The sequence below is a fragment of the Procambarus clarkii genome, chromosome 91 (genome assembly GCF_040958095.1).
Source record: "Procambarus clarkii isolate CNS0578487 chromosome 91, FALCON_Pclarkii_2.0, whole genome shotgun sequence".
In the NCBI taxonomy this organism is placed as follows: Eukaryota; Metazoa; Arthropoda; class Malacostraca; order Decapoda; family Cambaridae; genus Procambarus; species Procambarus clarkii.
In genome coordinates, this window is record NC_091240.1 from 13,243,766 (window position 1) to 13,266,388 (window position 22,623).

At 45.5% G+C, this 22,623-nt stretch overlaps 1 protein-coding gene across 1 annotated transcript in view; it reads right to left on the bottom strand.

The window, feature by feature from the left end:
• Positions 1-22,623, bottom strand: part of LOC123774031 (uncharacterized) — a 67,578-nt gene that overhangs the window by 12,419 nt on the left and 32,536 nt on the right. The window contains exons 11-17 of the mRNA XM_069318919.1: positions 18,172-18,300; positions 14,598-14,734; positions 13,879-14,142; positions 12,000-12,111; positions 10,040-10,170; positions 6,207-6,313; positions 744-846 (exon numbers count right to left, since the gene is read on the bottom strand). Of these exons, the coding sequence (XP_069175020.1) occupies positions 744-846; positions 6,207-6,313; positions 10,040-10,170; positions 12,000-12,111; positions 13,879-14,142; positions 14,598-14,734; positions 18,172-18,300 (983 nt within the window). The remainder of the gene's footprint in view (positions 1-743; positions 847-6,206; positions 6,314-10,039; positions 10,171-11,999; positions 12,112-13,878; positions 14,143-14,597; positions 14,735-18,171; positions 18,301-22,623) is intronic.

Genomic DNA, 22,623 nt, shown 5'->3' on the forward strand with positions numbered 1-22,623 from the left:
GACCAAGCACGGGGCACCACTAAGTATCAGGGGTAAGGCCAAACACCAGTGGCAATTAGGGCTGAACCCTCCCACCAAGGCAAAAAGAAAAACATAACCCCGTAAGAGGACAACGTACCCCAAGAAACAGAGCCGGCCGCTGTGATAGCTGACAACAAGCTGTGCAGCACTCTGTGCCCCTTACCAGTGTGAAAACTGCCTCTTACCCTAAGGTAATCTAGGGAGACAAAACACCAAAGTACCCAAAGGGTGGCCGAAAAACCGAGCAGGAGCACACAACCGAGCCAATAGCATCAGCGTTAAGAACTGGGGTGTGGATTGCCAGCGTGGTGGGTCTGGGGCTACCCCTTCCCCCTCCTGGGTAAGGGGGAAACTGGGCAGACAGTGGCATGACGACAGTGACGTCATACTAGTTTGCTCGTTTTTGTTTGGGGAGTTCTATCCACTTGTTCGGCTTTTGGTTGTAATTTTCACCAGAATAGGGGTTTGCTTTGGGACGCCTACCTTTCTGGGTGCCTAACCCAGTCAATGGCAGACAGAATGCTTCCAATCACATGGGGGTTTCTATAGGCCATTGCTCCCCTTGCCTCTCTGAGGGGGCCAGGTTCTGGCTCGTGATCTCCGGTAGGACCCGCCATAAGAACTCCGTACACATGACTGATGCCAAAGTCTGACATTAGCATATCAGCCTAGTAAGCTCCGGGGAGCCGTAGGGGCTCCCCCAAGAAAAGAAAATATCCTACCTTCTTATCAACAATAGCAGCAAGTGGCATACAATCAAAAACGTCATTAACGGCATCCCAAACACTTTTTCCAAGGAGGGTACCAAACTTCTTTAAACATTCTCTGGAAGAAAGAAAGAAAGGTTTTATGATTTTTGCATCATTCTTGACATAAAGAATAATAGAGTACATGATAGAGTAATGATTATGCTTAAAATAATTTTACTTATAATAAAAACCAACATTGCATGTAATGAAATGACTCTTTCTGGATGAGCCCTGGTGGTTCCCTGAGGCTATCTCGCCGAGATGGTTCTCAACTACAGACAGCCTCGTTCTTTGTAAAAACTGTGCGTCCGAAACTTACAGTTTCCCGATTGGAGTTGATTCGGATACTCAAGTTCGGGAAGTGCAAGGTTCGCATAAAACCAGCATTGAATGTAATGAAACGCCAATTTTTGGGTGATCCCCGGAGGCTCCCTAGAACTTATCGGGCTAATGTATGTTATATTAGACCGGGACATTAGCTAAGGAGTTCAGACCTACCAGGGACCGGCACCAGAACCTGGCCCCTTCAGAGAGGTTTCAGGGAGCAATGGCCCCTGGAAAAATCTCCCCTTGTGGTAGGGGTTTTTATCTGCCATCGACCGGGGTTAGGCACCCAGAAAGGTAGGCATAACAAAACAAACCCCACATGGAAAAAAACTAAAACACAAAACTGAACAGAGTGGTAGAAACTCACTACAATACCAAGGAAACAAACAAACATCACACTTTACTGCCGTGCCGATTGTCCACACAGCCCTCCCCGCCCCGAGAGAGGGAGGGGGGGCCCCGGACTTCACCGCGCCTGCTGCCTAGCATCAGTTTGGAAGCTAAACTTCAACCAATGCAAAAAAAACTGCCGACCGGTGGTAGGGAGGGTTGCCAGGGAGCCTCCGGGGCTCACCATGAAAATGGTGTTTCATTACATTCAACGCTGGTTTTCTGTGGGGAGCCCCTATGGCTCCCTGGAGCTTCATACCCAAAGAGAAGGAAAAGAAAGGGCTGACCTGGGAGGTGGCCGCCACAAACTCCGCATTGCGAAGCTGAGACAAGCTCCGTAACGCGAAGCCGAGACAACAGACTGTAACCTGCGACCCAAGGCAACTAAGAACACACAGGAGCAGACACGCGCACAAAGAACAGGCGGCCAGGAACCTGTGCGACCCCAAAATCCTCGCGTCAGAAATGAGCCCTAGACGTCACCAACACAGCAGCGAAAGCTGCAAAGATATCACACCAAGGTATGTCATTTTCAGAGTCCTCTGGCTGAACTAGGAATTCAGATCCCAACCTAAATAAAAGTCACTCTTGTACATAAAAATCTGCTCTATCCAATGGTGTCAATCAAAACCAAATTGGGAATGACGCATATTGAGATATTTTGCCTTGAAAGTTGGCTAGTTTTGCAAATGACACTTTTTTGGTCAGCTTTCAAGTGGGCCACCTCTGGACATATGGATACAACAGAGTTGCTATTGTATCACTGCATAATACTGTGCTTGTTATACATCGTTGCAAAAGATCATGGCATTTAGACCTTTTGCTGATGAGTAAGTGGTCTCCAAATTGGGGTGTAAATTTCCTGTGACAAAATTTGGCAGTGATTTTAGCATGGATGGATAGCTGAATGGCCACCCATACTGCTTTTTCAATTACACTATGTTATTCTACACCAAAAGTTGTCCTGGTATGTCAACTTTCACACTCCTACAGGCAATACAAGTGATTTAACAAAGGCTCAAAGTTGGTCATTTTTGTGGTACTTGCGCATTAATGGGACGAGAACCTATTGAATATTGACCTGTTATTTAAGAACCAAAGCAGATCGAGCTCTAATATTTTGCAAGGTGTCATTTGGGGTCTAGGGATATCTTACTACAAAATTTCATGGCATTTGGAGAGGGTCGAGTGGGAGCCATAGGAGACTTTTTGGTGATTTGAGATGGAATGACCCAGATGTAGTCTTAATGCCAGGATGCAATAATCCAGGTGGGGTGCACCAAAGTCTTATACAATTGAACGACTACTTTCTTTTCCTTGAAGGTAAAGGTACGCTTGATTATTCTCAGTGTTTGATTCACTTTTTTCATACTACTGCTCCAACTTGTGCAACTTTTAGTGAGTGATGAATTCTGACTCCAAGGTGTCAGACTAGAAATAAATAAATAAATAAATAATAAATAATAATATATATATATATATATATATATATATATATATATATATATATATATATATATATATATATATATATATATATATATATATATATATATATATATATATATATATATATATATATATATATATATATATATATATATATATATATATATATATATATATATATATATATATATATATATATATATATATATATGTCGTACCTAGTAGCCAGAACTCACTTCTCAGCCTACTATGCAAGGCCCGATTTGCCTAATAAGACAAGTTTTCATGAATTAATATATTTTCTATAATTTTTTTCTTATGAAATGATAAAGCTGCCCTTTTAACTATGTATGAGGTCAATTTTTTTTTATTGGAGTTAAAATTAACGTAGATATATGACCGAACCTAACCAACCCTACCTAACCTAACCTAACCTATCTTTATAGGTAAGGTTAGGTTAGGTAGCCAAAAAAAGCTAGGTTAGGTTAGGTTAGGTAGGTTAGGTAGACGAAAAAACATTAATTCATGAAAACTTGTCTTATTAGGCAAATCGGGCTTTGCATAGTAGGCTGAGAAGTGCGTTCTGGCTACTAGGTACGACATACATATTATATATATATATATATATATATATATATATATATATATATATATATATATATGTCGTACCTAGTAGCCAGAACGCACTTCTCAGCCTACTATGCAAGGCCCGATTTGAATAATAAGCCAAGTTTTCATGAATTAATTGTTTTTCGACTACCTAACCTACCTAACCTAACCTAACTTTTTCGGCTACCTAACCTAGCCTAACCTATAAAGATAGGTTAGGTTCCGTCATATATCTACGTTAATTTTAACTCCAATAAAACAAAATTGACCTCATACATAATGAAATGGGTAGCTTTATCATTTCATAAGAAAAAAATTTAGAGAAAATATTATAATTCAGGAAAACTTGGCTTATTAGGCAAATCGGGCCTTGCATAGTAGGCTGAGAAGTGCGTTCTGGCTACTAGGTACGACATATTATATATATATATATATATATTTATATATATATAGATACACACCACACACACACACACACACACACACACACACACACACACACACACACACGTATGTGTGTGTGTGTAGCTCTCATAGCTCTCATAGCTTGAGCGTAGCTCTCATCCTGTAACTACACTTAGGTAATTACACTTAGGTAATTACACACACACACACACACACAATAAGAATTCCAGAAAACAACATAGAGCGGATAGAGGTGTCTAAAGATGAAGTGGAAAATATGCTAAAGGAGCTCAGTAAGAACAAAACAGCTGGCCCAGATGGCGTTTCACCATGGGTTCTGAGAGAATGTGCATCTGAGCTCAGCATTCCACTTCACCTGATCTTTCAGGCATCCCTGTGTACAGGAATCATAGCAAACGTGTGGAAACAGGCTAACATAGTTCCATAATTGTTCCATAGTTCTATAACTGAGGGGGTCTTCCCTGCTACAAAAGTGGCAGCAGGGAAGACCCCCTCAATTATAGACCTGTATCATTGACAAGTGTAATAGTGAAAGTATTGGAAAAACTAATCAAAACTAAATGGGTAGAACACCTGGAGAGAAATGATATAATATCAGACAGACAGTATGGTTTTCGATCTGGAAGATCCTGTATATTGAATTTACTCAGTTTCTATGATCGAGCCACAGAGATATTACAGGAAAGAGATGGTTGGGTTGACTGCATCTATCTGGACCTAAAAAAGGCTTTCGACAGAGTTCCACATAAGAGGTTGTTCTGGAAACTAGAAAATATTGGAGGGGTGACAGGTAAGCTTCTAACATGGATGAAAAATTTTCTGACTGATAGAAAAATGAAGGCAGTGATCAGAGGCAATGTATCAGACTGGAGAAATGTCACAAGTGGAGTACCACAGGGTTCAGTTCTTGCACCAGTGATGTTTATTGTCTACATAAATGATCTACCAGTGGGAATACAGAATTATATGAACATGTTTGCTGATGATGCTAAGATAATAGGGAAGATAAGAAACCTAGATGATTGGCATGCCCTTCAAGAAGACCTGGATAAAATAAGTATATGGAGCAACACTTGGCAAATGGAATTTAATGTTAATAAATGTCATGTTATGGAATGTGGAATAAGAGAACATAGACCCCACACAACCTATATATTATGTGAGAAATCTTTAAAAAATTCTGATAAAGAAAGAGATCTAGGGGTGGTTCTAGATAGAAAACTATCACCTGAGGACCACATAAAGAATATTGTGCAAGGAGCCTATGCTATGCTTTCTAACTTCAGAATTGTATTTAAATACATGGATGGCGATATACTAAAGAAATTGTTCACGACTTTTGTTAGACCAAAGCTGGAATATGCAGCGGTTGTGTGGTGCCCATATCTTAAGAAGCACATCAACAAACTGGAAAAGGTGCAAAGACATGCCACTAAGTGGCTCCCAGAACTGAAGGATAATAGCTACGAGGAGAGGTTAGATGCATTAAATATGCAAAAACTAGAAGATAGAAGAAAAAGAGGCGATATGATCACTACGTTCAAAATTGTAACAGGAATCGATAAAATTGATAGGGAAGAATTCCTGAGACCCGGAACTTCAAGAACAAGAGGTCATAGATTTAAACTAACGAAACAAAGCTGCGGGAGAAATATAAGAAAATTCACTTTTGTAAACAGAGTGGTAGACGGTTGGAACAAGTTAGGTGGTGGCTGACAAGACCGTCAGTAATTTGAAAGCGTTATATGATAAAGAGAATTGGGGTAGACGGGACACCACGAGAGTAGCTCTCATCCTGTAACTACACTTAGGTAATTACACTAGTTACACAAAATTTTGGTGGTTTGTTTTCATTGTTGGGGGGGGGGGGAGTTCTTTTGGAAATTTTGTGGCTGCAATCTTAATTTAACCATGCAGTAGTCTGTTTGCTTTGCCAATTTTTCTGGGTGTCTTCCCTGGTAGTGGCACTTATGAATAATTTGAATTGTAAAGTGTTCATAGGCCATCGCTCCCTGGGCCTCTCTGAGCAGGCCAGGTTCTGGCTTGTGGTCCAGGGTAGGCCAATAGAACTCCACGACTGATGGCACCTAGTAGTATGGCACTGAATCAATGAAAAAGAAAACAAGGAGCTGATGGGAGCTCCCTGATATACCTTCAGGGAGCTGATGGGCCTCCCCCCAGAAAAGTACATTGCTGATGTTACTACAAACTGAATGATGTTAAACAAAAACTTACTGTTGAAATGTAAACATTTTCTGGAGGTCTCTAACTTCATGGTTGCCTCGCAGGAGAAAATACTTATTTGGAGCCTGAAGCTTCTGGGAAAATAAGTAAGCAACCACCTGCAAGAAAAAAAAAAAACAGCGCTGAATGTAATGAAACACCATTTTCTGGGTGAGCCCCAGAGGCTCCCTGGAGCTTATTGGGCTAATGTATGGTGTATTAGACCGAGACATTAACTACGGAGTTCAGACCTACCAGGGACCAGCGCCAGAACCTGGCCCCTTCAGAGAGGTTTCAGGGAGCAATGGTCCTGGAAAACCCCTTTGTGGTTGGGGTTTTCCCTGTCTGCCATTGACCGGGGTCAGGCACCCAGAAAGGTAGGCATGACAAAACAAACCCCACATGGTAAGAAACTAACAACAAAAAATGAACAGAGAGGTAGAACTCCCTTCAATCCCAAGGAAACAAGCAAAATACAGGCATACCTCAGAATAAGAGTTTAATCCGTTCCTGGAGACGCCTCGCCTTCCGAAAACTCGCATTCCGAAGTTAATTTCCCCATAAGAAATAAAGGGAAATGAATTAATCCGTTCCTGACTACCCCAAAAACCCCACATCAAACTAAATTTTTATACCTAATTCATCTAAATAAACCTACAAAACTGTGTTCCAGTTATTACTTACCTTGCTGTCGAGTGCTGTAGGCGTATGGAAGATGGTGAGGAGGGGGGAGGAGGAGAGGAGTTACTGTTTGGAAGGGGAGTCCCCTTCCATAATCACATCACATAACCCCATGCCTTGTAACACTATGGATACCACTTCTCTTTCTAAATTTTTCAAACCAGCCCCTGCTTGCCTTAAACTCTTTCTTATCTGCATCACTCGTTGCAGGGGTATTCTTTAGAAGGTCTTCGTGCAACACCCTGGCTTTCTCACAAATAATGGCCTCCGAAACACTATCACCCCTCAACTCCTTGTCGTGTATCCAAATTAATAACAACTTTTCCACTTCTTCAAGTATTTGTGGTCTTTGTGCCGTTAATGTTCTTACTCCTTTTGCCACTTTAGCACCCATAATCTTATTTTTCTTCTTAAGTATAGTGCATATTGTTGATGTGGCTTTGTTGTACTGCCTACAAAGTTCAACAACACGTGTACCATTCTCATGCTTCCGAATGATCTCTTGTTTCTCCTCTATTGTCATCCTCACATGAGCTTTCTGGCCTTTATCCTTACCACTGGCTTTCTTGGGACCCATGGTGAGATATATAATAACAAATTGTATAGACAAATCACCAAAAATCCAACAAAACACTGAAAATCCGCGAGAAGAATTGATGTGGGGGTAGTCACTGAGCGCGAGACAATAATAAACTGAGGGGCGGAGGGGCGACGATCGCCGAACCACCACGCGCTAGGTCGGCTGTACGCGTATCAACAAACTCGCGTCCAAACTCGCCTCCCGAAGTAACCATCGCCTTCCGAGACAAATTTTTGGAGTAAATACACCTCGCCTTCCGAAAACCTCGCATACAGGGACAATCGCATTCCGAGGTACCACTGTACACTACTTCTGCGCCACTTGTCCGTGCAGCCCTCCACTCCTCGAGAGGTGGAGGGTGGGGGGGCCCTGGACCTCACCGCGCCAGCTGCACTGCACTTCAGTTCAGTTCAGAAGCTAAGCTTCAACCAATGCGAAAAACACGCCGACCAGTGGGAGGGAAGGTTACCAGGGAGCCTCCAGGGCTAACCCAGAAAATTGTGTTTCATTACATTCAACACTGGTTTTCTGAGGGGGGAGCCCCTACGGTTTCCTGGAGCTTCATCCCCCAAAGAGAAAGAAAATAGGGACTGACCCGGGAGGCGGCCGCCGCAAACTCCTCAATGCGAAGTCGAGACAACAGGCTGCAATCTGCAACCGAAAGTAACATAAGAACATCCAGGAGCATACTCTCACCAATAACAGGCAGCTAGTATCCTGTGCGACCCCCAAAATGCCCGCGCCCGAGCATGAGTCCAAGACATGTTACCAAACACGGCAGCCAAAGCTGTAAATGTCCGAACGTCACGGGCGCAAGGATAGACCGCAGGCTGGCTAGACTGGCTATAACCTTGCAGACTACCTGGGAGACCCAAGCTCTGGAACAGGGAACGAGGGAAACCGGAGCAACCCCAGCCATCACAGCTGAGGTGAGCAGGGAACAGCAAAGAGTCGCAACTGGACATAACACATGATGCACCCCCGGTCGAACCAACCAAGCACCAATAACTCAAGGACCCCTTCGGAAAGCAGCCGTCTTGGACTTCGCCAGAATAGATGGAGAAGGCTGCAAACGTACAAACCTACTACCAGGACCAAAAGAACAGAAAGCCCCTGCGGCAGAGGAGAGCAGGAAGCTCCCCGACCCGACCCCCAGAGGAAATCAAAACATCCGCCGAAGCCAGATCCGACCCGATGGGTAGACCAACATGGCGAAGTTCAGGCTCCCGCACAACCGCTCAAACAACCGACGTGTGACCCGGGTGCCCTCCAAAAACAGCCGGAGGTGGGACTGCAGCTGCTACAGCGTCGCAGGAGGGAGAGACAAGGAAGCGGTCCGAGAGTCCCACACCAAACCCAGCCAAGTCCGAACCTGAGAGTGAACCAAAAGGGACTTCCTCCAGTTCACCATGAACCCGAACCTGGCGAGCTAGGAAAGAACCATATCCTTGGCGAGCAGACATGCGAACTGGCTGGGAGCCCACACCAGCCAGTTGTCGAGGTAAGCCAGAGCCTGAACCCCTAACAGAAGCAAACGTCACCAGGTCAGGTCACCTGGGGGTGACCTGACCCCCAGGTGAACACAACCTGGTAAGGCATGTGAACACTCGAGGTACCAGATTCAAGCCGAATGGAAGGGAACGAAAGCAGTAAGTTTGTCGCTCCACGACAAAACCGAGCCAGTCACTGAACCTCGGATGAATCAGGACGCGTACAATAAAATTATAAAAGCAAAACGTGTCCGGGAGGACCCAAGACACCATCCAGGCACCCGGTGCCAAAAGCAGCCGGACCTGAGACAGAGTGGTCATCTGAAAGGAGGGGCAAAGGACCCAGGGATTCAGATTAGACAAGTCCAGTATGAATCACAGATCCGCACAGTCCTGTTTCGGAACTGAAAACAGGTGGAACCCACCTGAGGGATGTTATCGTTCCGACCACACCCAAGCGAACCCACAGCCAGTTGACCTGGCAGAGCACAGGAAAAGAGGCCGGCCCTGATGACGTCACAGCGCACCTTGTCCACGTCCCCACAGCCAAAGTAAGTGGAATTTGGTATTTATTTTTACACAGACATTTTCAGGAAAGGGAATTTATCATTTTACGAAGAAAAAGGAATTTTTGGGGAACACTTTATTTCATGCGCACCGGGGGAAATTTCACAATAAACTCGGCGCAGCACAGTGGTTAACTGGCTGATTCACTTACTGCTAAAATGATTTTTTAACTAACTTATTAATTACATGATAAGTGTGACTGCTCAACTGAATATATATAAGATTTTGTAATGCCAAGAGCTACTATAAACAGGGAGGGAGGGAGGGAGTGTGAGACTAACTAGCCTCTGCTGGTCTTCCTCACCTCCCCCAAACAGCCCTCCACCTGATGCTCCTTTTCACCTAACAATAAATAAGTACCCAGGAGTTAGGCAACCATTATGGGTTGCATCCTGGAGAAGGTCAGTAGTTGACCTAGGAGCATCTCCATAAACCTAAGTACAAGCTTCCTGTCCCCAACAAGAGGAATTATATAAGCATGATTAAATTTTCATGACAGATATGGAAAATAAGCAATACATGCTTACCTCAATGCCATAATCACCCCTGTCAACATAATCCCCCAGAAACAGGAAGTTTGCTGGCGTAAGATGGGGACCCACTCTCCAGAGAGCTTTTTCAAAACAAATTAAGTCTTGGTAATTTCCATGAAGATCACCTGTAATACAAATGCCATTGAGAAATATATTATAACCAGTTATATTATCTACATATCCTACATTAAAGATCATATATATCTGCACAAGTCTGGTTTGCCGAAGGCTATCAAAAGTAACAATACTGCAGCACTAAATGTAATAAAACACACTTTTCCTAGTGAGTTCATCAGTAACTCCCCAATGCTGCAACCTGACTATTCTAAATCTTGGAAAGCATACCATGCTTTAAGATCCAAGAGTGCCCACCATGAGCCATGACCAAAATCTGGCCTCCTCAAAGAGGCTAAAGAAAGCTTGGAAATAAGATCAACACAGAACCAAGAAAAATTCATTAGAATACAAGCCAGCACCCCTAAAAAGAAAAAGCATTGAATGTAATGAAATGCCATTTTCTGGGTGAGGCCCGGAGGCTCCCTGGAGCTATCGGACTCATATACGCTATACAGTACAACCTCGATTCAACGTACCCCGATTCAACAAATCTCCGGCTAGTTCGCACACTTTTCAGGCCGGATTTACTCACCCGGTTCGACGAACAGTGGTTGGCCGAAGCGGGGGATGTTCGGATTTGCTTACAATGTCCAGACAGAGTTCACAGACTGGTGGAAAACTTTCCCATTCTATCACAGATTACAATTAATAATTCCTTCATAAGACAAGTTGGATCACACAAGTGGACCACACAACAAGTGAACCATATGAACCAAACACCAGCCAGAGTGATCCACACAAACACCAGCCAGTGATCCACACAAGTGAACAACTGAGTTTCCATGATTTTCGTTCACTGATTTGTGTCACACGTATCTTTGTACAGTAATTTAAAGGATGAAGCGTGATTACCTAGCTACATGTGGTAAAATCTTATAGACATTTTCTGTGACCATTTTCTCAAGTAGCGAATCTGTTTCAGTCACTGCTGTTTATTATCTTGAATACGGCATCTTCACAGATAACACAGCAGCCTGTAGCAGAGCCACTCCATTATTCTCGTCACAGCATAACAGCAGCAGTAAACATCGCCGTCTGTGATGTTGTCAATGATGTCAATGATAAACATCACTGTCCATAATGTTATTAGCGACATCAGTGACAAACATCTCCATCTGTGACAATAACAGCGACATTAGTGTCACACATCACTGTCTGTGACAATGTCAGTGACATCCGTGACAAACATCGTCACGTGTAACCTCTCTAGCGACTTCAGTGATATACACAGATTCGACAGGAAAGAGATAGTTGAGTTGACTCTGTAAAACTGGATTTAAAAATGGCTTCTGACAGAGCCCCACACACGAGATTGTTTTGGAAACTGGAACATGCTGGTGGGGTGACAGGGAGACTGTTGAAATGGATGAAAAATATTCTGATAGGAAGATGAGGGCTTTAATTCGAGGCAATGTATCTGACTGGAGGAGTGCTACTAGCAGAGTACTACAGAGTTTAGTGCTTGCAATAGTATGGGTCTGCAGTAGGTCTGCAATGCTTTGTTGAATTTCTAGACGTTTTCCTGGTGGGTGGGGGTGGTGGAATGTTAATTGCTCTTAGCACCGTTAGGAGCAGGCCAGGTTCTAGTCTCTATAGGCAAAACACAACTTTGTGATTGATGGGACCTAGCAGATAGAAGCAATTTCAGCAAGATAGCTTCAGGGAGCCACAAGGGACTTCCCCAGAAAATATTTATATCGACAACTTTGCCCATATATCGTGTAATGTTAGTTATGAATTATTATTATTACCATCTAGTCGGGAATTCAATATTTAAGTGAAAAGCATAATACAGTATTGTAATCTGGAATGACTGAGACTGAAATATTATTCTTACCTAGGATGTAGCAGGGTGTGGCCAATCTTAAAAGACGTGACTCATTCTCAAACAACTCTTTGGTAGCCGAGCACAAGGAAATAATATATTGCCCAAGTTTTATCATATCAACCTGTCAAGCAAATAGTGAATTATAATATACATATTATTGGAATTTCTTAGGTATCAACAATCAAGCATTGATTATAATGAAATACACTTTACTGAAAGGGTCCTCGATGGCTCCCCAAGATAAGCTCTAGTTCAGCCTCATTAGGGAGATGCACCAGGCCTCCCAAACACCTCCCTTGATCACCTGGTGCCATTACCAAACCAAGTTTTCTCTCTGAAGCCAAAAGAAGCTTAGGGATCAAGAGATCTGTCTTAAATCCAAGAAAAAAATCTAGGGTTAAATATACTGAAGCTCTTTCAAACGAGTCCAAGGTGGCAAGTCATTTACCTATGCCCTACCTACCTACCTACCTTCTGTCTACCTATCTTACAGGAATCGATGGCCCCGCAGCCCAGTCTCCGACCAAGTCTCCGACCAAGTCTCCGAGTCGATCGTAGGGTCAACCATACTGTTGGACATGGCTGCTCACAGCCTGACGTATGAATCACAGTACTGGTTGATCTGGTATTCTTTGGAGGTGTTTGTCGAGTTCTCTCTAGAACACTGTGAGAGGTCGGCCAGTTATGCCCCTTATGTGTAGCGGGAGTGTTGGAAAGTCATGGTCCCTTGATGTTGATAGAGTTCTTCCTCAGTGTACCTATTGCCCCTCTGCTTTTCATTGGGGATATTGATCTGCCCTGCACAACTGTTTAATATGAGAACTCCACGATGCACGTAAACAAAAACCAGCGTTGAATGTAATGAAATGCCATCTTCTGGGTGAGACACGGAGGCACCCCAGAGTTATCCAGGCTGATATGCATATTATTAGACTTTGGCATCAGTCAGTGTAAATGGAGTTCTAGGCCTACCAGGGACCACGAGCCAAAACCTGGCCCTCTGCCAGTTTTCTTTTTCAGCACCTTAGTGTGGCAATCCAGAGAGGAAATGTTCACTGCATCCATGGTTCCTGCCTGCCATCTGAGGAGCTGGAAGAGCTGTACAACTTGTGACAAGCAGCCTTGTACCCTGCATGTAATCAATATTGTAACTTTTTTGTGTGTAATGACATTTTCAAATAAAGTTAGATAAATATACACACATACCAAAAGAATAGGGGTGGTAGGAGAAGAAAATATCAAAGTGTTCAGTGAGGATCCACAAGGTCTTCTCTGAGTACTCTTTATTTTCTTCTCCGAGGCTATGGGTCCCTACCCTTGCACCAGAGGTGGTACCCCTTCTAGATATTTAAAATATATATATATATATATATATATATATATATATATATATATATATATATATATATATATATATATATATATCATATATATATATATATATGTCGTACCTAGTAGCCAGAACGCACTTCTCAGCCTACTATGCAAGGCCCGATTTGCCTAATAAGCCAAGTTTTCCTGAATTAATATATTTTCTCTAATTTTTTTCTTATGAAATGATATAGCTACCCATTTCATTATGTATGAGGTCAATTTTATTTTATTGGAGTTAAAAATAACGTAGATATATGACCGAACCTAACCAGGCCTACCTAACCTAACCTAACCTATCTTTATAGGTTAGGTTAGGTTAGGTGGCCGAAAAAGTTAGGTTAGGTTAGGTTAGGTAGGTTAGGTAATCGAAAAAACATTAATTCATGAAAACTTGGCTTATTAGGCAAATAAAAAATATCAATCCAAGTATTTCAAGTTAATGATAGAGAAAATCCTATTTACAAGAAAAAGCATTGATAGAAAACTGTTAAAAACTTTACAAATTTAAACAAACCTCTCCCCAGTTTAAAGCTGGCTTATCCTTCTTTTGATGTTCAAAAAATCGTAGTGCAGCAACCATCTCATTAGGGAGAGATTTCAGGTTGAAGGCCTCTACTGACTGAAATCTGTCAAACAGTCTGTTGCGTGAGTCTGATACAGTTTCCAATGGCTTTGAAGACGTGCAACAAATATCCTTACTGCCTCTGCGGTCTCCATTAGATTCACAGGAATTGATCTCATCAACATCAAAGCCAGTGTCACACACCTTCACCTGCACCTAAAACATAAGTGACAAATATTTCAGTACACTACTATCCCACAATGTGCATGTACTCCTTCACTCTTCAACTCTAGAACTCACTTACCCCACAAATATTAAATCTATTACTTAACCACTGGACTGTGCCAGCCGACAAGACTCGTGGCAGGCAAAGCGCAGCCCGGGAAAACATTAATTTAAGATTTTGCACCATTCAAAACACAAGGTAGGGTGGGTATGAAATGGACTCCTGGGCCCCTCCAGTGAGAGGCAGCCATCTTGGAATAAATTCCCAGAATGCCCTAGGACTGCTGGCTGGCTCAGTTCTGAGTGAGCAACCATGGCTCCCAATTTCCTGTTGGATGCGGTGTTCACTCTCTTAACATCACTCTCTGGTGGTGAAATTCAGACCTCTTTGTTTGAAGAACATAAGGGTCATGATATTGATGAAGCTAGGCACAATAAGGACCTACCACAAGGTCAGATACAAGTGATACAGCATCGATGAGGATGATACTGCGAGTGTATCCAGCAGAAGCCGAGCCCTTGTCATCTCCAATTTTCATAGATACTATAGATGAATCGTTTTCTGGGTTCAGTGATGATGAGTCTGATACAAGTAACATAGATGAACAGTGTTAGCATCTTCCATGGTGATGTTTATTGCCAGTGGTGGTGGTGGCAGTACAAGAAGCACGGGTGAATTCGTGAGGGAGGACTGTGATAATTTTGTACCACTCAAACCACAATTTGATGATTCTGATGTTGGTGTTGCACCCACTTTCCCATATACAGGTGAAGATATGAGTGATACCAGGAGAGATACGAGATACCAGCACAGAATTTGGTCATTGAGCTTTTCCTAGATATTTTCAAGAATACATAAATCTTTCCAATCTTACCTTACAATGCGATACTTTTAAGACTACATTACAAATTGATCTTTTCCTATAATCTTTTCAAGACTAATTTACACTTCACAAGCTTGGCTACATACCACCTACAGGTACTAATGCCAAGGATGTATATGAGTGCGTTATTTGCAAGCACAAAACGAAGAAACAGGAAGCAAAAATCTTTCTATACCTGGTGAAATGAGTGCGAAGTCACGCTGTGAACCATGGACTGCTTCTTTGATTATCACACAGTTATGAAGTACTGAGTATGTAATACAGTGTGTGACATATAGTGTGTGAAAGTGTACATACTGTAAATATATTGAATATCGAACAGGTAACGCTGTGCCAAAAAACATTTGTTGTGGACACATTAGTGACACATGTATCACAGTTCCTTGGAACATTATGAACGTTCTACTGTATACATATTGTAAAGAACACAAATGTGCTCCGGGGCATCCAACCGGGCACACAACCCAGACTGCTGAAACCTAGAAAAACTAACACAAAAAGTCACTGCCCGATGAGCCCTATCCTCACCAGGAGGGCCACAAAGAAGAGTCATATGGGAAGAGCAAACCCACACAGGACTCAAGGTCAAGGGTGTCACTGACCCAGCATTAGCACAATGAAGGCAGACGGACTGAATGCCATCGCATGACATGGATGACATGCAAACCACAAAACTCACACGAAACAAGAGCAGGTTCAGGAAAGGGAAGGCTATCCATGGGACCACCGAGCCTGTAGTTGATTTCCAGAGCCCAAATTGTAAACTAAGCAAGATGACAAAGGCACTGGGACACTACACTGGACCCTTTTATATAATAAGCCAATATAGCCTGGTTCACGCTGCTGTGAAAGGTGATGTCAGTGCGCTTGGAGAAGCATGTGAGCAGCCAGTGTGCACCGAAAGCAAAATGTCACTTCCAACCCAAGTAAGAACAGCAAAGTTCCAAGACATCTGACTTACCCTGGGCAAGGGCCGCCACAAGCAAGGAGGACCTCTAAGGGAATGACACCTGAACACTCAAGGGGAAGACAACCATGATAATGGTTGTCTAGTGTGGTTGATAATGGTTGCTCACTAGTGTGCAACACTAGTGAGCACACAGACAAGGTAACCTTTTGCACACGTAGCCCCAAACACACATATATTTATGGCTCGTGCTACATTGCAGTGTAAAGGAAATGCCACCAAAGGCAAAAACCACCACTTAGCTGAAACAGCAAAACACCGGAGCCAGAGAGGAAGAGAGGTGACCTGGTACTCACTACATCAGCACAGAACTGAGGGTGGAGAGGGCAGCCGACTATATCTTCATCCTCTACTTCCCCCAAACGAGTGAGGAGATGGGACGAACAAGCTTTTGCTAGTTCCAAGAGATTTCAATATTTTGCTTACATAGTTGGGAAGTTCTTCTGGTACAGTTTAGAGGGTGTGGTCTCTACTGAAGCCAGCAGTGGTTTGTTTTGACTTGCTGACTTTCTGGTTGCCATCTCTGGTGGTGGCATAAATAAATAAATTTTACTGTTTCCTTTCCCCTCTGTGAGGGAAGAGTCAGGTTCTGGCACTGGTCCCAATAGGCCAATGGAATTCTGTGGCTCATTTGACCTAGTAGATGGTACCCTATCAGTGTATGACAGCTTCAAGGAGCCACAATGGACTTTCCCCAGAAAATACATCTAACTTGAACTTCCCAGCCCTCAACTCTACATGACAAGGCAGCAAACTGTGTTTGACATTTCTACAGACCCAATGCTCCGCATCTGGTGCCCACCGAATGTGCAAGAAACCAGGAAAGAAAGAAAGAAAGAAAGAAAGAAAGAAAGAAAGAAAGAATGACACCCTGAGTGATGTAGCGGGGATATAGGACCCCCACTACACGGAATGCGACACGAAATGGGGTGCCATGGCAGACCCAGCACTCAGACCAGCCATGCCGAAAGCCAAAAAACAATCCAGCTGGGACAGCCCAATTGTAGACAAAGAAGCCACAGCTTTGCTGGAGGCAGCAACAACCCCCAGTGATCGTGCACGCCTCACAGCTGTCCAGGCTCCCCATGCAGGGGACTTCCTTTTGGCAGTCCCTATGTCTGCGACAGGCACACGTCTTGATCCGCAGGAGCTCCGTATTGCAGTCGCTCTCCGTCTTGCTGCCCCTATCCACATTGTTCATAGGTGTATTTGCGGCGAGGTAGATGCTGACGAATATGGATTGCATGGCCTGCACTGTGGAAAATCTGGTGGTTGGCACACTACACACGACGAAGTCAATGACATCATTAAAAGAAGCCTTGTCTCTGCTCAGTGTCCAGCGGAGAGAGAGCCCCGCAACCGACTGAACCGTGACTCTGTTAGCTTTGCCGGCCGACCAGACGGAATCACACTGCGACCGTGGAAGGGTGGCAGACAGTTGGCATGGGACTATACTTGTGTATCCACCCTGGCAACCACATACATCAACCTCTCTGCCGGCACAGCAGGAGCCGCGGCGACACGCAGAGAAAGAGACAGTCAGCCAAGTACAGGCAATTAGATCATCGGTACAACTTTGTTCCAATAGGGTCTGAGACTCTAGGCCCATGGGGAGAGAGTGCAAGAAGGTTTCTTAAGGATCTTGGTTCCAAGCTCATTGACACCACAAGAGACCCTAGAGCAGCAAGTTTTCTCTTTCAGCGCCTCAGTGTCGCGATCCAGAGGGGGAATGCTCGCTGCATCCTCGGTTCCAGCCCGGCGTCGGAGGAGTTCGAGGAAATCTACAGCCTCTAGGAAGCGAACTTTTTTTTGTGTCCTCTTAATGTTAATTTTTTGTATAAAATCAGATATGTAACTGTATAACCTTGCATAATAAAGTGTACACCATAAAAAAAGGGGGGTGGTAGAAGAAGCGAACACTCTTACATATTCAGAATTAAATGGCAAGTTTTTCCCTGAATGCTCTGTGTTCCCTTCTCTGAACCTGAGGAGGCCCAGGTTCTGGCTCGTGGTCCCCGATAGGCCTAAGAACTCCATTTACACTGACTGATGCCAAAGTCTAATAGTTCTATAACAGCCTGTATAAGCTCTGGGGAGCTTAAACAGGGGGCTCCCCCCCAGAAAATAGCATTTGAAATAAGGTAAATTTAAAATGAATGCAAAACTTACGTTCCATATCAAGGAGGAGATGAATGTCGGTGATCTGACCTGATCTTCGTACCTTCACTGTGTGTTGAGCAAGGACATAGTTGTCAGGGTTGGAACATTGAAACGCTCCACCACTTAGAGGAATTGAAGCTGTAAAAAAAAAAAAAAACAGCGTTGAATGTAATGAAACGCCATTTTCTGGGCGAGCCTCGGAGGCTCCCTGGAGCTTATCGGGCTAATGTATATTATATTAGACCGGGACATTAGCTAAGGAGTTCAAACCTACCAGGGACCAGCGCCAGAACCTGGCCCCTTCAGAGAGGTTTCAGGGAGCAATGGTCCTGGAAAACCCCCTTGTGGTTGGGGTTTTCCTTATCTGCCATCGACCAGGGTTAGGCACCCAGAAAGGTAGGCATAACAAAACAAGCCCCACATGGTAAAAAACTAAAACAAAAAACCGAACAGAGAGGTAGAAACTCCCTACAATCCCAAGGAAACAAGCTAACATCACACTTCACTGGCGTGCCGATCATCTGCGCAGCCCTTCCCGGCCTGAGAGGGGGAGGGGGGAGCCAAGGACCTCACTAGGCCGGCTGCCTAGCATCAGTTCGGAAGCCAAGCTTCAACCAACGCGAAAAAACCGCCGACCGGTGGGAGGGAGAGTTGCCAGGGAGCCTCTGTGGCTCACCCAGAAAATGGCATTTCATAACATTCAACGCTGGTTTTCTGTGGGGAGCCCCTATGGCTCCCTAGAGCTTCACATCCAAAGAGAAGGAACAGAAAGGGCTGACCTGGGAGGCGGCCGCCACAAACTCCGCAACGCGAAGCCGAGACAACAGGCTGCAACCTGCGACCCAAGGCAACAAGAACACACAGGAGCAGACACGCGCATAAAGTACGGGCGGCCAGGAAACTGTGCGACCCTCAAATCCTTGCCCCCAAAATGAGCCCTAGATGTCACCAACACAGCAGCGAAAACTGCAAACGTCCAAACAGCACGGGCGCAAGGATAGGCTGGAAGACTTAAAAACTCTGCGGACGACCTGGGAGACCCGAGCCCTGAAACAGGGAACGAGGGGAACCTGATCAACCCAAAGCGCATCCCCAGAGACGGTACGCAGGTAACGGCAAAAAGTGCAACCAGACAATACAGGACGCACCCCCGGCCGAACCAATCAAGCATCAATAACCCAAGGACCCCTCCGGAAAGCAGCAGTCTCGACCATTGCCAGAAAGACAGTGAAAGGCTGCAAATGTACAAACCTACCACCAGTATCAAAGAGCAGAAAACCCTGCACCAGAAGAGAGCCGGAAGCTCCCGACCCGACCCGCAGAGGCCCATGCCAACAAAATATGGCCAATGAAAACCAAACTTGAACCGAACGGCTCAAGCGACGCATGAGCAAGCCGGAGGTGAAACAAAACACAAGAAAGCATATGAAATGGGGCAGATGACGTCTACCCGAACACAAGCCGGAGTGGCTCCACCAGCGCCGCACAAAACGAGGCGACGGTAAAAAACATCAAATAACTTTAGTCCTGAAAACCCAAGAAAGGACAACACAACCCGATGCGAAAGAGAAGACAACCTACGAAGAGCAAGAAAAAGGTGCATAAAAACACCAGGAACATCATACTATCGCCGAGACAAAGCTCGCAGGTGGGACACCATGAATGAAGCCACCTGATCACCACAGGGATGGTGATACACCCGCGTCAAAATACCAGGCGCGAAGAGCCGAGGAGAAGGTCGAACCAGTTATGTACAGGACCGGTCCGACCTGCTGAAAGAGGTGGAGCCGCAGGAAAACGCCCCAGGTTCGGACACCTATCAAGCAGCGTCAAAAAATAAAGCTGGGCTGGCCACCAAGGGACCATAAAAACTACTCTCCTTGGAAATGGATTCCAACCAAGCCAGAACCCGAAGCAACAGCTGGACCAGGAGTAGAGGAACAGATACCCCCACCTCGACCAATCCTGCCAAAAGACATCCACCGTGAACACCTCGCAGGCGGGAAAGGGCAATGCCTAGACCATGCCGACACGAAGTAGTCCATGGCCAGGAGTCCATACATCCGGCAGAGCCAACGAAACGCGTCGGCGACGACTGGCCAATCCGCGAACACAGGAATGAACTGAGACAGGCTGTTCGCCAAGATATGAAACTCACGGTTAGCCAAATCCCGAGAATCCAGCAAACGAGCCATTCGAAGGGACCAACCCCAAAGGCCAAACACCTAAGAGAAACCATGTAGTTCCGGCAAAGAACCCGCACGAGAACAGTCCAAATAGAGCTGGATGGTAGAGCACCGAGTGACCCGAACTCTCCGAAGCGCAAAACCAGACAGTCACGAACTCTTGAACCGTGCTGTGAACCCAACGGACAGACAGACCCCACCATCCCCGGCCGACCTGCTGACCACTGGTCACAAAGCCCCAGCCAAGAGATGGCCCGTCCATGAACACATCGAGCGAAGGCTAGGGGAGGTGCCAAGGCACGGAACCCCGAAAACCCCAAAGAGGAAGCTGGTGATGCAACACCAACACAAGATCCCCGGAGGACGAACCCAATGATTGCAAGAGAGGTGGGAGGGGAGTCTCCGAAGGAACCAAACAGACGCCGACGCCAAACCCGACCCTGCGGGCAGACCAGCACGTCGAAGTTCCTACTCCCGCACAACCGCTCGAGCAACCGCCGAGCACCCCGGGACCCCCTCATAAACAGCCGAAGGCGGGACCACAGCCGCAGCAACACTTCTGGAGGGAAAGACAAGGAGCGGCCCAAGAGCCCTAAACAAGACCCAGCCAGGTCCGAACCTGGGACAGAAACAGATAGAACGGCCTCCAGATCACCAGGAAACTGAACCCGGCAATCTGGAAAGAACCACACCCCTGGGGAGCAGACAAGCAAAGGGGCAGCCCTGGGGCTCCCGAGGAGCAAACGACCTAGCACGTTGCACCACTGAAAACTAGCAACGCCCATGCTGCCTGCACCCGCATAGTCAGCATAAGACTGGATAATCGAGCCACAAACAAGCAACAAAACTCGCACGGCTCCAGGCTGAAGGTGCCACCGACCCCGCAGGCAGCAGACGGAGGCAAAACAATTTGTCACCCTGAGACAAGGGGACAGAGCAACCCTCAAACTCGCACAAAGCGAGGGGGAAGGGGCTCCTGGGGCCACATCCATCGAACCCACGCGCCCCCTAGGGGTTTCCCAGGGTCCTGCGCGTTTACCTACTGGGACTCATGCCCAGGTAATCCCAGGCAGGGTACTGCTAACCAATGCCCAAAAATACCAAACAACATTCTAAGAACTGAACCCCTGGGAAGTGTACACTCACGGGGACCTAGCAGGGGGAACCACCGGAAGAGAGAAGAATACCCAGTACACAGGGAGAAAGAACCAAGGCAGACCCCCCCACCAGGCCGACAAACAAAAAGAAAAAGAAAAACTCCGCAAGAGGACAACATTCCCACGCGGAACAGAACCGGCCGCTATGATAGGTGAAAACAAGCTGCGCAGTACCCTGTGCCCCTACCAGTGCAAACTGCCCCCAACCCCAAGGCGAACAAGGGAGACAGAACACCCTAGCACACAAAGGGTGGCCGAAAATCAAGCAGTAAATGGCCTAGCAGGGGCAGAACCCAAGGAACTTGTGGAAGGTGGCCCCAAGCCCCAAGGGCAGTACTTACAAGGGCACCTAGGGAAGGAAACCATAGGCGCATGCAACCCGATTACTGGAGAATTACTTTCGGCTCACGCACCACCTAGAAGACAGTGGTGCGCACTGCCACACACTAGGTACAGTGCTGAAACAACCACCTGAGCCAGAGCACACAACCTCAGCCTTTAGCATCAGCCTTAGAACTGACGGGTGGATAGCCGGCGTGAGGGCTCTGGGGGCTCCCACTTCCCTTTCTCAGGGAGGGGAAAGCTGCGCAGACAGCGGTGCGGCAACGTGTAACGTCATGATCGTTTGCTCGCTTCGTTTAGGGGAGTTCTATCCACTTGTTCGGCTTTTGGTACCAATATTTTCACCAGAATAGGGGTTTATTTTGGGATGCTTACCTTTCTGGGTGCCTAACCCGGTCGATGGCAGACATAGAATGCTTCCAACCACACGGGGGTTTCTATAGGCCATTGCTTCCCTTGCCTCTTCTGAGGCATGGGCCAGGTTCAGGTTCGTGGTCCCCGGTAGGCCCACAGAACTCCATACACATGACTGATGCCAAAGTTTGACATTAGCATATCAGCCTAGTAAGCTCTGGGAAGCCTATGGGGTCTCACCCAGAAAATGGCGTTTCATTACATTCAACGCTGATTTTTTTTTAAGTGGCAGGTTTAAAAAATTCCTGTGTCAATTTTGTTGATTACTGATACTATTTTGTACATATGTGGAACTGTTTAGGCTTTAGAAAGCCTCAGAGGAAACTCTCCTAAAAATACTCTAGTAATGACAGAATAAATAA